General features: G+C 41.9%; 1 protein-coding gene across 1 annotated transcript in view; it reads right to left on the bottom strand.

Annotated features, from left to right (window-relative positions):
• SGCG (sarcoglycan gamma) overlaps nt 1-13,542 on the bottom strand; it is a 146,000-nt gene extending 132,458 nt beyond the window's left edge. The window contains exons 1-2 of the mRNA XM_038371571.2: nt 13,227-13,542; nt 9,838-9,961 (exon numbers count right to left, since the gene is read on the bottom strand). Coding sequence (XP_038227499.2) covers nt 9,838-9,855 — 18 coding nt within the window. The 5' untranslated portion in view covers nt 9,856-9,961; nt 13,227-13,542. The remainder of the gene's footprint in view (nt 1-9,837; nt 9,962-13,226) is intronic.
• Nucleotides 13,543-15,902: the final 2,360 nt, after the last annotated feature.

Raw genomic sequence — 15,902 nt, 5'->3', positions numbered from 1 at the left:
TTTTAATTTGAGGGTGGTAGCACTTTGTTGTTATTTCTTGGATTTTTTGTTTTAGTAAAGATGATTTCAAGGAGGTAAATTTAGACCAACTGCAGTTGGTGTGTACAATATTTGGAAGAGGGTAGGGGAAGCCACCTGTTCATAGAAATCTCCTGCACAGTACTTATGAAACCTTTGATTCAAAAGACAGAAACATTAAGAGATTTCAGAATGCATTTAAGCAGATAGGTATTTCTTTAAATACCAATAAAAAATTCAGAATTAAGCTTACAATAAACTCTTTAGAGAGACGCTGATTTTTAACTAAAGTGTCTACAGATTACTTTCTCTTTCCAAAGGTGAATGCACTAATGTTTCCTGGATTTCATTATGATTGTAGAATATTATATACACCCCTCCATATACACACACACACACTTTACAAACTGAATTGTTTTCCAGTTAAAAACTGGCCTTATGAAAAGTCATTTTCGTTTCACTTTTAGGTGCAGTTTACTCACACCATGTTTACCTCCCAACTGCTTCAAGTAATTTAAAAAAAACATGAAAAACAAAGTAGCACAAACACAAAACATTCCATCTGTAGCATGTTTCTTTTACTAAAGTTATAGTTGCTTAGGCCAAGGCTAAATATAGCAGACAAATAAATTCTCTTCCCCTTAAACTCCTGTTTACAAAAGCCCAATTCAATATTACACATGTTAATTCTCCTGTCAGCATACATAAACACAATAAGTTCTGTCTATGTAGAGAGACAAAATTTCTCCCCAAATTCCTTTGTCTGTTACTCTTCCCCAGCTCCTGGCATTTGAGAGGGGCAGCCTTTGACTTGGTACTCTTTTTCAGTTGCAATACTTGTACTTCTGCTAGTGTTAAACACCAAGGAACTGATTTTAATTTATACCTTTTACACCATTCTGGGCAGTGTAAAGTGGTTTTAGGGTAATTGAGAATACAACCCTAAATCACAAGGTGTAGAATGAGAATTTAAATATGCTTACTGACATAATTTTGAATACGATACCAAAGTGTTGTATATAAAGCACTGAAGTAATAAAAAAGAAGAATTATGATTATGCATTCTGTATGGATGAATTATAGAATAACTATTCAGTTGCAGTTTGTATGATTTTTTAAAGCAATCTTGGCTGCTCTTGACATCTCTTAATGACAGACATTATAGGCTAACATTCTATATTTAAATTTCTAGCTATGTGTAATTGTTTAGAAGTTTTATAGATATTTCTTCATTTAAAATATTACAGTTTGAATATGATACTGGATTTTTGTTTATTATGAAACATTATTAGTAGTAAATCTTGTACAGATAGAAGTTTTCAAAGTTTTACTATTAGATTACTTAGACTGAGGTATAAGTGTCACAGCGTAACTTCATTTTATTTTTTTCTCAACTATATTGTTAAGGGAAGAAAATATATTGATTAAATATTAGGACAACAGATTTTTATCTATCTTTCTATTTTTTAAGAAAACAATTTTGTCAGGCTAAATCTTCAAACAAGAGAGCCTTGACTATTAAAATGGAGATTATTAAAGACCTCAACCTTGGGCCATCATGTTGATGGACTTCTCTGTGGAGCTACCACCCTCCCAAGGGTACAACACAATTCTAGTGGTAGTCAATCACCTGATGAAGATGGCACATTTTATATTCTGTCATGACCTCCCCATTGCCCAGGAAACAGCCTATCTGTTCCAACACAATGTGAGCAACCCATGAAGGTGAAAAACAAGCGCTGTATCCAACCAGGAGTCCCAGTTCGTTTCCCTCTTTAGGCAGGAATTTCTCTGCCTCCTGGGCATCAAACCTTGAATTTGACTGCCTATCATCCTGGTACCAATGGTCAGGCAAAGAGAGTCAATCAGGTCCTGGAGCAATACCTACTCTGCTTCCTAAACTACCACCAGGATGATTAACTAGCACTCATTTCCCACATAGAATTTGCATTCAGCAACTCCATACACATTGCAAACTCAGCAGACCACTTTCTTTGCAAATTATGGATTCCACCCTCAGTATTACTCCAAAATCCCACTAGACTTGCCAATTGCTGATCTCACTGCACATATCCACCAAGTACAGTGAACCTTGGAGTTACGAACACCAGAGTTACTAACTGACCAGTCAACCACACACCTCATTTGGAACCAGAAGTACACAATCAGGCAGCAGCAGAGACCAAAAAAAAAAAAAAAAAAAAAAAGAAAGAAAAAGCAAATACAGTACAGTACTGTGTTAAATGTAAACTATGAAAAAAATAAAGGGAAAGCAGAATTTTTCTTCGGCATAGTAAAGTTTCAAAGCAGTATTAAGTCAATGTTCAGTTGTAAACTTTTGAAAGAACAACCATAATGTTTTGTTCAGGGTTATGAACATTTCATAGTTATGAACAACCTCCATTCCTGAGATGTTCATAACTCTGAGGTTCTAGTGTACATCAAGAACTCAGACACCAGTTAGAAGAGGCTAAGACAGCATACAAGCACCACCCCGACCAACAGACAGCCAATTCCCAACCTCAAGATAGGGGATAAGTTTTGGTGTCCAAAACCTGCGATCCACCTGTCCGTCTGTGAAGCTGAACCACAAGTACTTGGGGCCATTAGTGATCACAGAACAACTTAAGCCACTGCCTTTTGATTGCAACTACCAGAATCGCTTAAAGTCCACGTCATGTTTCACATATCCCTCCTGAAACCTTTAATCAAGAATCCCTTCCCACACAACACTAGTCCTCCTTGTCCAACCAAAACCGTACAGGGCCAAGAGGAATAAGTAGTCCAGCAGATTCTGGACTTTTGCCAAGTCCAGGGAAGACTCCAGTATCCGACTGACTGGGAGGGATATGGCCTAGAGAAGTGTTCATGGGAACATGTCCATGGGTTGCACCTCCTACACACTTTCCACTAGGCCTATCTCAAGAAACCCAACTCAAGGTCTCCTGGAAGGTGAGCCCAAAAGTAAAGGAATACTGCCAGGGACCAGACTAGCTAGGACTATGTGCTGGCCTGCTCCCTGACTAACTTCATGGATAGGCAACCAATGAGCCCAGATGCACTGCTTTGGGACTGACAGAATGACCACAGCCCGATTGGCTGCTGGTTTAGCAGCCCTGTTTATAAACAAGGGCCCCAGAGCAGATCAGCAGCTGCTCAATGCATATCACACATGCAGCCTCACTTGCCCTTGTTCCAGCTCTGCTCCAATCTGCTTCCAGTCCCTGCTCCTGCTCAAACCCCTGCTCCCCTATGGCTTCAGACTTCTGGCTTTGATTCCCAGCTCTGCCTCTTGCTTATGACTGTGGTTGAGCCTCAGGTTCTGACATTCAGCTTCTGTATCTCTGATACTGATCCCTGGCTCTGGCTCTGGCTTATGACTTCAATGTATATTCCAGTTCTAACATTCAGCTTCTGTTCCTCCAGCAATGACCTTCAGCTCATCTATTGGACTCTGCTCACCCTGCACCCAGCTGTAACTGGTAGGTCAAACTCACTTCCACCAGCAGACCTGACTGCCAACAGCCCAATCAGCGACACACACAGATTTTGTGAATTGTACAAACAGATTCCCAAATTGTCATAACATGTTGAAGAAATTTCCTTAGGATCTTCAATAAAAAACACTTTAACAAGATCCAACCCAGTGGTCAAGCCCTACCCTAAAGTAAGTTTTTATGCCAGGACCTGAACTTCATATCCAGACTTTTAGACTTTGTCTACACTACAAATGCTTTGCCGGTATAGCTACACTGGGAGAGCCCTTAGTGTAGATGCAGCTAATGTTGGCAGAAGATTTTCTCTCAGCACAGTAACACCACCTTCATGAACAACGTCAGCTATGCTGACAGCAATGATGCATCCATCTTGGGTTTTTGCTGGCATAGCTATGTCAGCTGTGAGTGGGGGTTTTTCCACACCTGGACCAAAACAGCTACAGCAATAAAACGTTGACCTTAGTACTGAAGACATAATATAGCTTGTGTTTGAGAAGGCTTGCCTTATTTTACTGTGTGGGGAATGCATGTTGCCAAGGTGCACACCCCTGAAATGGAACCCTCAACCTGAACTACATGGAAGGTGGATATACATCTCTAAAGACATTTGACAAATTCAAGGACATATGGCCTAATAGTGGTAGATTAATACAATACAAGTGTTTGATGTAGCCAGTGACTGTTGCCTTTGTAGTTGTGTTGCCTTTGTGGCAAACATTGAAATATACTTCTGAAATTCAAGTGATACTCCTGGGAAGTTCTGCACCAAAAAATTAAAAATTCTGCACCAAAAATTTCAAAATTCTGTGCACATTTTAAAATTCTGCATAATTCTGCATATTTTATTTGTCAAAATAACTAGGGTTGTCAAGTGAGACAGAGTAAGAGGATAAGCATCTTGAGATCCTCTGTGAGAGACAAAGGGAAACAGCCAACCAGAAGCACACACACATGAGACTCACACAGGAACTGAGAATCCCCCCTCAAAAGACAAGATCTTACTTGCTGAGCCATTTCCCAGCCAGGGAAGAAAGGAGAAAGAGCCTGCTGCAGGAGAGAGCTTCAACCTGGCCCAGGCTACAAAAGAGCTAGTTGAACCCCAGGAGAAAGAGAGGGACTTCAAGCAGTTGAGACAATCAAAGGACTACACCCTTTCTGTCCTGAAAAGAATAAACTGAATAATCAGGGGACTGCCCCGCTACAAAAAATAGATAGTGTGAACATGATATTCAATAGATATTTTATTTTTTAATGCAAGCCCTTACCCTCCAAATAAAGTTATCTATGCCCCATGGAAATGAAATTGTTTTAAGGACTTAGAGGAGGAAGCAGATGAAGCTCTCAGAAAAGGATGGAAGATCAAGAAAAATCCATTTGATGGGAAAACAAAGTAGAGGAAATCACTAGGGAACAAATTATCTGAAACTGAAAAAAAAAAATGCTGCAGCCAACACTATGCTGAAAGTACACATGAGCATTCTCCGGTGGACTGCAAAGAAAAATGAAGCCAAATTCAACACAGAATTAGCAAGAAAAGTTATTGGCAGGGGACGTTTGCAAAGCCAGCGCTCCTTCTGAATTCTATAGCAACTCACATACTGTTTGAAATAGACTGGAGGAGGAGGGAAGAAACAGCAGGAGCAGCCTCTGAAGAAGACAACTTTAAAAGCTGTGGGATAGAGGCAGCAGGGGCAGAGAACAGCAAGGGAGGGAACTCCCTCAGTAGCACTAGACAGAATCTGTCCCTGGAAGAAGATATTAGCCAGAGGGATGAAATCCCTGTGGGAAAGGATAATAAAGGGTCTGGAACAACAGAGTAAGTGGAGTCTGCACAATTGGTGATGGATGCACTGGAGTTTCTTAGGTTTGTTTTTCGTATCACTGGCAAGTTGCACAACTCATAGAATCTTCAGAGAAGTGTGTCTGGATATTTTTTCTTGACCTGTTCCTTTCTATCTTCATCCTTCCTCTTCTCGCCCATTTTTGGAGTCATGTTGTATCATTTGAGAAAAGAGCAAAAGTAAAGAAAAGCCTGGAGTAAGAAGACTCAAAGCTGTATTCTATTCTTCCAAAAAGAGAAAGCAAAGAATACTGAAGCAGTGGAAGCTGGAATCAGTTTATATACTCCCTTTGGATTTCACTATTTGCCCTCTCGCTTTTTGGTAGATGATGCTATAAAACTAGCTGTTCTATATTTCCAGTAGGATGGGGGAAATACACTCAATGAGCAGGACATTACCAACTGGGACCAAAATGGCTTAAACTAAAATGTGAACTAATTAAATACTGAAACTGAAGTCCTTTTGGACTGATGATAATTTGGGATAAGAAAAAGGGATCATTCTTGAACCCAGGATAATTTCCAAAATTTGGATTAACTCATTCCAAATATCATTAGTTATGTATTTGTATTTGATCTTTTGAAAGGCAATATTTAAAATAATGGAGCAATGAAAGCATGACCATAAAATACTTTTACCAGATTCCTTTGCCTATTTGTTTAGAAGTTTTCTTAAACTTTAAAATCCTCTCTCTATCAAGAATGAGCTTGAATTCAGGTCTCTTGGCCTAAATGTTTTCCAGAGAAGTGGATATCCTCTTGTAGGAGGCATAAGAAATACGGGAGAAACTTCCACTTGTCCTACTAAGAAGGACTTGTTAAAAATTTTCTCTTTACTCCCATCCAAGCTCACCTAATTTTAATTATAACATTACATTTGTAATAATTGATGTTTGTGGATCAGTGATATATATTTAACAAATGGTAATATAGGTGAGGCATATTGATTTCTCTTAAATTATTTTATGTGAGATATGTTGCTAAAATAAAGAAATGCTTTTATTTCATGGAACACATTCATATACTGTTAAATCCAGTAATCTGTTGCTTCTGAAAAATATGATAGAACAAAAGTATTAGACTTCATTAATTCATATTTATCATTATCTTTAAGATATATACTTTTTTTTGTGTGTGAAACATAGCTGAGAGAGGAAAAAACAATATAAATAGGAGATAGGAATTGAATAAAGTAGACAGCCTGTTAGAGGTTGTTTCATTAATCCTTTATATGATCAAGGGACTGATACTTCTGAAGAACAGCATCAATATGCTTCTGGTTTTCAACAGACATCTAAGGAGTTAGACATCTAACCAATTTATATATTGGTTAAAATCTGAAAATATATTTATTTTACAGTCTGGATTGAAAGCATAGTTATCACTAAATCTTCAGTGTAGAACGTGTTGATTAATCTTATTGACATGATCAAAAAGAGAGTACAATAATGTATAAACTTATTTTCTTTTGCAGCAGATAATGAGGTTATGGTTATATGTTAAAAAAGGTCCTTAATTTCTCATTTTGTAGGGGTTATATCACATTATTAATAATGCAGGGCCAGCCTTACGGCCAGGCAAACTAGGCCCACGCCCAGGGTGCCTTAGCCAGGGGCACGCCCCAAGGGTCTCGGGCTTCCCCTTGCTGGCTGCGGCAGGACTTCACTTGGCCACAGAGCAGACTCCTCCTCTCCGGCCCCTCCCCAGCGCTGGGCCAGCGGGCTTCTCCCTGTTCCCGCTCCCCTGGCCCACTCACTCCTCAGCCAAATGGCTATTAAGTGCTATCTACTGTACTTGGAAAACTCCTTATTGTCTTTAACTCGGTTGGCAGTAGTTGTCTCCTTGTGCCCCTTTCCTTCTCACTGACTTTTTTTAATAATTCTTACTTTCCAATTTATATTCATTGCTATCAGTTTCCCTTTTTTTCCATTAGTTATATATTTATCTTTTATTTATTTATGTTTTGTAGTTTCTTTCTCTCCCCCGGCTCTGCCCAGGCCCCACCCCCACTCTACCCTTCCCCCAAGATCCCACCCCGCCTCTTCCCACCCCACCCAGTGCTGCCCCCTCCCCCAAGCATGCAGTACCCTCACTCCTCCCTCCTCCCCCCAGTGTCTCCTGATGCCATGAAACAGCTGATCCATGGCAGACATTAAGTGCTAAGAGGGAGGAGAAGGCACTGATCTGTGCGGCCCACCAGCAGGCAGGAGGCACTGGTGGGATGGGGAGGTTCTGGGAGGAGGGCTGCCGGTGGGTGCTCAGCACCCACCATTTTTTTCCCATGGGTGCTCAAGCACGGAGCACCCACAAAGTCGGCACCTATGCTTCCCCTTTAAGCCAGGTTAGATTTTTCTTTTTTTAAACTGGGACTGCCTTCTACCTCAGTTGAAGCTTTTTGGGGGGCAACTAGTAACATGTTCTTATATAGTTCAAAATTATCATTTACATTTTTCAGTTTAAATTATCTCTCCCAGCTGATGTGATTTAATTTTTTTTTAGCTTTGTGAAGCTGGTCCTTTTTAAACCACTAAAATACATATATATTGTGGATTTATGTAGAAAAGGCAGACTGTAGATTTTTCAAAGCCTCAGAAAATCTTATGTCTAGGAATCAATCCAGGGTAACAATAGGTATGATTATCCCAGTGTTGTTTTTTTTAAAAAAAATATCCATTTTTATATAGCATTCTTCAGAGATTTGCAAAATTTATTTTAAATCCTTCATTGGCAGGGTGACTTCTATTTGGAACAAAGACCAGATATTTATTTAAAAAACTTCCCATCTTAGAAAACATGCAGAATACTGGGCTCTTCTTAAGTTGCTATCACCAAATATTTGTAATTACCTCGTAATTTTGCACAGATTTTACATTTTCATCATATTGAGGAAGAAGAGAATTTATGTTCTTTTAAAAAAAACAGAAATGTAATTTTCTGGTATATACTTTCTCATGGCAATAAAGTAGTTATTTTACTTTAATAATGAGTAAACACAAATACCATAAAGCACACTAAGCAAATAAACAAAACAAACTATTCTTCTACAGTCTATTGCAGGTCAATATATTTTAAAAGTTTTAGAAACACTGTTATAAATGTTGTGCACCAAAGGCAGAATATACATTTAGAACACCAGAATTTTTAGTCAATGATAACTACACAGATAAGTAATTCATCACAGTATTTTTGTATAATTTGCATACATTGTAGTTTGTGAAACTAAAACTAATTCTTTGTTTCCTTAGACTGACATTTTGTAATTGATTTAAATCCACACAAAAATTGGCATTCCAACTGATCAAACCTATCAATGTGGCTCTATTATCTTTAAGTGAAAAACTGTAATTAACCCTACAAACTTAATACTCCAAACACTAGCGGAAAGCAATTAAACTTGAATATTAATCTCAAATTTAGCAAGAACGACAATTTGACAAGGTACAGTTACATAACATAAGAACATAAGAACATAAAAGTTAAAACTTATGCTCCCAAAAGAGAATGAAAGGTAAATGTGATTTTATATTTTGTGTAAATGTTTGCAGCTCCAAACAACATCAAAAATTATAATCTACAGATATAACAGTTAATACAGCAGCTCAGTGAAAATAATGCATTATTTGAGGAGTGGTATCTAAATTGTTTATTTTGTACGTATGTATGTAGTAAAACATAAGAACAGATGAGCTAATTCTTGTATTCTTATAAAGTTGATTATTTTCATGATATTCCTGGATAATCATTTGTAAATAAGTTTTATATGGAAAACAGATTATGTAGGATGCATATACAGAATATGGGGGATGATTAAACACAAGTTGCAAGGTATACTACTCAGAAGTATTATGAAACAGAATTCAGCAAGATATCCAACTGGTCACTGCAAAGCATTCTTACAACTAGCAGTCCTGGGGATAAATATATTTTCTGCTCTGTAGAACACGTTATATTTTTTAAAAAGCTGTTTTATAACAACAAAATCTAACACAGGGTAAAAATACACAATAACACTGCCTTTGGCTTTGAGCATTACAACAGAAGGTCTAATTTTCAAATTTGGGTGCCCAAAATTAGGCATAAGATCCATATTATCATCCATGGATCAAATCCCAATCCCACTGAAATCACAGGGAGCTCTGCAATTGACTCTAATAGAATCAGGATTGTTCCCAAGTACTTATTTAAGTATCCAGTCCTTTATATATTCACAAATGTAACTTTGCTTAAGAAAATATTTCCATTTACGTCAACTGAAAGACAGCAATAAAGTTACTCACATCATTCGTTTGCTGAACTGAGCACTAAAATCAGCATTTAGGCACCTAAATTTGAAAACTGCAACCACAATCTTAAATCACCACTCCTCATATCACTACATCCTCTTATATTTTATTACTTACTTATATCCTCAGAGACATTTAATTTTACAAACTTTGCAATATATTCATTTCTGTAAAACTATCTTAAAGACAGTCTTATTACCTGTATGGGTGGCTCCATCTTCTAATGCACTAGTGCTTCCTCCATGAAATCCAGGATTCATTTATCATGTTTTTGAAAGCACCACCAAGTCTCTAATAATTTTTCCCCCTTTAAGTAGTCAGAACTGTGAAAGAACAACATATTTTTACAATGAAAACATTGTATGCATAATGCTGTATTTATTTACTATGTTCCACCAGTTGCATGAAAACTCAGAAATTTGTCAATTTGAAATCTAGTCAACTTTTAAAAAAACAGAGTTGGAAACAGTTCCTAGTATTATATTTACCCCTACCCCAACCATATATTTTTTAATTCTCTCCCTCTCCTTCTTTTGATGCTATGTGAAAGATCCACATAAATAAAGGAAATTGACTAGAATGAAAATTGAATATACACAAAATGGTGTCAAAACACATAGGGCCATTACTCTGATAGGTATGAATAACTGGTCATTAATGTATAAAGGGTTCCCTGTCTAAAAAAATTGACAAGTATTGTTTTTGCTAATTTCCTTGTTACAGTAATCATTGGTGTTACTTGTAACAACAGAAGTGTGATTTTTACCTCAACAGTGTCCTTTTTGAGAGGGACACACTAAATTTGGCTCAACATTACATTTTTTGTTAAAAAAACTCCCAAAACCCTTTTTCAAAAATCTAAGGTTAACAGAACTTTAATTCCTTTAAAAAAAAATCCCTTTGGTGTTTGCACCAAACATTGCAGCACTGTAATGGAACTCAAGAATTTGAAAGTGAAACAACCACACTTGCAATCAGTGGAGCAGCTCAAGATGGGTTCCTCTCAATTTAGAAGAAATAGGGCTAGCAGCAGAGTATTCTCTGTGAAGGGACATTCTCTGTGTGGAACAGCCATCACCTGTCTGAAACAGTTCAAGTCTACTGATCTTCAGGACACATTGAGAGGTACATCTATTTATGTGGGTTGCTATGGAGGTGGATTTTGAGGACAATCTGATTTGTGGTAGATGAGTTTGGTTGCTGGCAGGTGGTTCAGTTTTGGTTTTGTAATTCATGGCACAGGCACTCAAAGCCTTAGTTAGGAGCCCCTTTTTATTAGTTATGTGTTTAATACATCTAAATAAACAAACCTACATAAACAAACAAGAAACTGACTAGTTTATTTTCACTGGCCTACCTGAAAGCAATGAAAACAAAATACCACAGTGAAAAATAACTGACAGGTTTCAGAGTAGCAGCCGTGTTAGTCTGTATTCGCAAAAAGAAAAGGAGTACTTGTGGCACCTTAGAGACTAACAAATTTATTAGAGCATAAGCTTTCGTGAATGCATCCGATGAAGTGAGCTGTAGCTCACGAAAGCTTATGCTCTAATAAATTTGTTAGTCTCTAAGGTGCCACAAGTACTCCTTTTCTTTTTGAAAAATAAATGAGATTTTAAATTTCTTCAGTTTTAATCTGAAATGTTACCAGAAACTTTGGGTTTTTTTTGAAATCTTACTTTGAATATAAAAGTGTTCCTTAAAGGTGTACAGCAAAATAAACATTTCCAAAAAAATATACCACTACTGTGACGTATTAATTATTGTATCATATAGCGCAACAAATAATATATCTCATACACATACGTAGAGAGATGAAGGACAATTCTTTAAGAGGAGTCTTTGTTTCCTTTTATTTTTACAGAAATCTAAGTTGATATACAAGTTATGCACATTTCAATACAAAATTAAAATGTATTTGCTAAAGATGCTAAAATTATACATCCGCATAAATAAATTGTATAAATGATAGAAAAGTCTAAATATTTAACACACTGAAACAAGTTAAACTAGATGAAATTAACTGCTGACTACAATATCCTCCTTCAAAAGAACTAAAATCACAGTATCAGCCACGCTAATGTTGCAACTATTTATGTCTCAGAAGAAAATGCTGTATCCCCCTCCCCCCAGCAAACACTTGTGAATCGCCCTCAAGGTGAGTTTTTTCACTGGTTTGCTCTTTTGTGTAGCAGCCACATGAGCATGGAAATTTCTGTTTCATCTTACCCTCAGAAACCGTATTTACATTACACTCAACCTGAGTAGGCGGGGTAAATAAAAAGCTTCCAGCAAAACCATCATCACATCTCAGGTAACAGCTAACATGCTCACTTTAAACCCCTCTCCCTTGGAGAAAACAGTTCAACCGAACTGATTAGTTCCACTTCTGGGGAAAAAAAAACACAAAAGTGTGTAATATTTATAAAATCCTCAGCGAAGACCATTTATCACCCATCACCCCCGCCCCAATTCCCACCTAGACCAAATGCCATTCTCTTTGTCCTAACAATCGGTATAAGAATTACTTTCGTCCCACTGCCCTCATCCCAGTACTCTAGGCAAGGGGGTACGGTGCAGCATGGGCGAGGGTGGCCCTATGGGATGGGAGTAAGGCAGGGGGCTGCATGAGATGAGGGGGGTGGCCCCACGGGATGAAAGTGAGGCCGGGGGCTGGGTGGGATAGAAAGGACTGGCCCCAGTGTATGGGAGTGGGGCGGGGAGGGCCGCAGAGACATGGGGTGAAGCAGGAGGCTCCGTGGGGTGGGGTGGGCGTACAGGGCAGGTCGCGGCAGGGGGCTGTCTGGGATGGGGCGGGGCACGGCAGGAGGCTGCGTGGGGTGGGGCGAGGCAGGAGGCTGCGTGGGGGGGGAGGGGGCTGTCTGGGATGGGGCGGGGCACGGTAGGAGGCCGCATGGGGTGGGGCGAGGCAGGAGGCTGCGTGGGGGGGAGGGGGCTGTCTGGGATGGGGCGGGGCACGGTAGGAGGCCGCATGGGGTGGGGCGGGGCAGGAGACTGCGTGGGGTGGGGGGAGGGGGCTGTCTGGGATGGGGCGGGGCACGGTAGGAGGCCGCGTGGGGTGGGGCGGGGCAGGAGGCTGCGTGGGGTGGGGGGAGGGGGCTGTCTGGGATGGGGCGGGGCACGGTAGGAGGCCGCGTGGGGTGGGGCGAGGCAGGAGACTGCGTGGGGTGGGGGGAGGGGGCTGTCTGGGATGGGGCGGGGCACGGTAGGAGGCCGCGTGGGGTGGGGCGGGGCAGGAGGCTGCGTGGGGTGGGGGGAGGGGGCTGTCTGGGATGGGGCGGGGCACGGTAGGAGGCCGCATGGGGTGGGGCGAGGCAGGAGACTGCGTGGGGTGGGGGGAGGGGGCTGTCTGGGATGGGGCGGGGCACGGTAGGAGGCCGCGTGGGGTGGGGCGGGGCAGGAGGCTGCGTGGGGTGGGGGGAGGGGGCTGTCTGGGATGGGGCGGGGCACGGTAGGAGGCCGCATGGGGTGGGGCGAGGCAGGAGGCTGCGTGGGGGTGTCCGGACGGGAGAGGGGCCGGGCTGGGGGGAAGGGTGCATGGGGAGGGGGGTGTTGATGAGGGTTTACCTGCTGCTCCCGCTCGGCTCCGCGGGGGCTGCAGGCGGCAGAGTCCCCGGGTGCCCCTTCATGCCGCGGGGGCTGCCGAACCCGCCCTGAGGCACGAACCGTCATCCAGTCTCCTCCCCGTCCTCCTAACTCGGCGGCTGCCCCACCTTGCTGCGCGGGCAGCGGACGCCGCCGGGGTGGGGAAGGGGGTCGCCGCCGCCACTCGGGGGACCCGAGTAGAAGGGATGGAAACTCCCGGCTACCTCCTCCCCCGCGGCCCGCCGCGTCCGTCCTCCGACTCCGGGGCCCCAGCCGCGCGCCGCTGGACAGACTCCTCCAGCTGCCCCCCGCTTCGCGCCAACCGCCGCCGGCCCCAGGGCCGCACCCCGCGCGCCCGGCTGGCTGGCTGGCACGTGCCGCTGCTCATCGGCAGGAGAGCTTCTCCCGCCAACATCGCTTATGCTGCGTGCAGAGAGCGCTCTCCCACCAGCACAGAGCGTCTTCACCAGATGTGCTGCAACAGGGTCACTGCCACGCTGTCAGTGTAGACATGGCCTTATTCCAGGTTCACAGTTTGGTATGCAGAGACCTCAACCTGCTTAGTACCATGGCAAGCACATGGTTAAAATCTTTTTAACCTTTTATGCATCCCATGAAGTGAGCTGTAGCTCACCAAAGCTTATGCTCTAATAAATTTGTTAGTCTCTAAGGTGCCACAAGTACTCCTTTTCTTTTTGCGAATACAGACTAACACGGCTGCTACTCTGAAACAGAAAAGGGGAGAAACAGTTAAAGAATCAGAAATGTAAAGTATTAAGAAAGGCTTTCAGTTTAACAACATATCTTGTTCTCTTTCCCTTTAGCTGGAAGAAGAAAAGGAGTACTTGTGACACCTTAGAGACTAACAAATTTATTAGAGCATAAGCTTTCGTGAGCTACAGCTCACTTCATCGGATGCTGGAGAGGGTTTTCAAAGGAAAACCCGCTTGTTTGAGAGTCTCTTGGAAGTTAAGAGAAGAAGTTAGTTGAGAGAGGTTGAAGCTATTATTGCTGCTGTTGTTAAAGTCCAATTCCATTTCATCCCAAACAGTGTTTGGGATTGAGTTGGAGCAAGTAGGGGTAGTGATGTCATCTGGATCCCTCTTTGTGGCCTGGTCTGGTCAGGGCATCCCTCAAGATTAGGGCAAAGAAGGTCTGGGGTCACGGGAGATGGTGGGGGAGGCAACTAGGGTGGTGAAGCTTGCTCCTGTAGCCTCCATCTGTTTTTTTTCACTGTTCTTCTTTCTCTCCATCTCTTCTTTCTGTATGATCATCATTCCCCCCAATGTCTCTTTCTTTAAGGACCAAAAAGGGATTAATGGGTGGAATAGCCCATCTCATTATTTTGTCCACCAATTAGGCCTAATATCTGACACACAAATTTTGGTTCATTAATTTCCAGTTCCACATCTGTTTTTACCAAGCATGATTTCAGCATAGTCCTTGAATTATATCAACATGGCTTTAGCTCTTTGTTTGGACTAGTTTAGTCTGTCTGGTTCTCTAGCATCTGTTTAATAACATTTTGATTGAAAATAACTTGATCTGCTTGCCATGGTAAATTGCTGTTGGAGGGGTAAATAGAAAGGTGATACCTGAGAAAAGAGGAAAGACTGTGGCAATTTTGAGGTGGTAGTGTGGGAGTAAGAGCTTACAAAGGAAAGATCAGTTTTGAGAGATGAATGGAGACGAGGTTTTAGGGGGAAGACAGAATGAAGAAATTTAGAGGAAGGAAACAGGAGGGGGCTAAAAAGGATGAGAGCATTAGGGAACGTCTACATTTAAAAACCACACCCTGTGGCAGCAAGTCTCAGAACCCAGGTCAACTTATTTGGGTTGCAGGGCTCACAATATGGGGCTAAATACAGTAGTGTAGATGTTCCCAATTGGCCTGGAGCTCAGGCTCTAAAACCCAGAGAGGGGAGAGGATCTCGGAGCCTTGGCTCCAGCCTGAGCAGGAACGTCAACAGTGCTATTTTTAGCCCATAGCATGAACCCCCATGTGTCCAAGTCAGTTGACCAGGGCTCTGAGACTAGCTGACATGGATCTTTTTTTCAGTGTACACTAAGAGGCTTGGGGGGAAAGATGCATGAGATTGTGAGATTGTGGGTAGAAAGGGGAAAGCGTGGTAGGGAGGATTGCAAGAGAGGCTTTTGATCAGCGGAGAGTGATGGGAAGGATTGGAGGGATTTATAGGAGTAGATTTGGAAACAAAAAGTGCCAGCAAAAGGGTTACTGCTGGCAAAGTCTAGAGGAACACAAGAGGGGATCTGGCCTAAGAGAAAGATAGGGGGAGTGCAGGGGTGATATGGGATTATTCGGTATTTATTTGGGTGTGGCATTGTGATACTATACAGGAGACCTTTGCATCTGCAAAATTATTCCATGTCACCTACCTCACAGGGTTGAACTCTACAAAAACTGACTCCTTCCCCTTCCTCTGCAACCTGTGTAGCTGTGTAGCAGCTAGAGGCCTAAATCCTGCTTAAAGACTGAGGACTTGTCTAGCCTGGGGAAATATTACTTAAGACTTAGTGCAGACGTGATGTCCACTGTCTTGGCTGCCACTGGTGATTGCACTAAGGACCTCCAGAACTGTGAGTCTCTACAGTTTGAGCTAAAGACCCAGGCTTTGTAGCTGGGACTGTAACAGAATC

This window comes from Dermochelys coriacea, chromosome 1 (genome assembly GCF_009764565.3).
Source record: "Dermochelys coriacea isolate rDerCor1 chromosome 1, rDerCor1.pri.v4, whole genome shotgun sequence".
Taxonomy (NCBI): Eukaryota; Metazoa; Chordata; order Testudines; family Dermochelyidae; genus Dermochelys; species Dermochelys coriacea.
This window is presented reverse-complemented; position numbering and strand designations above follow the sequence as displayed.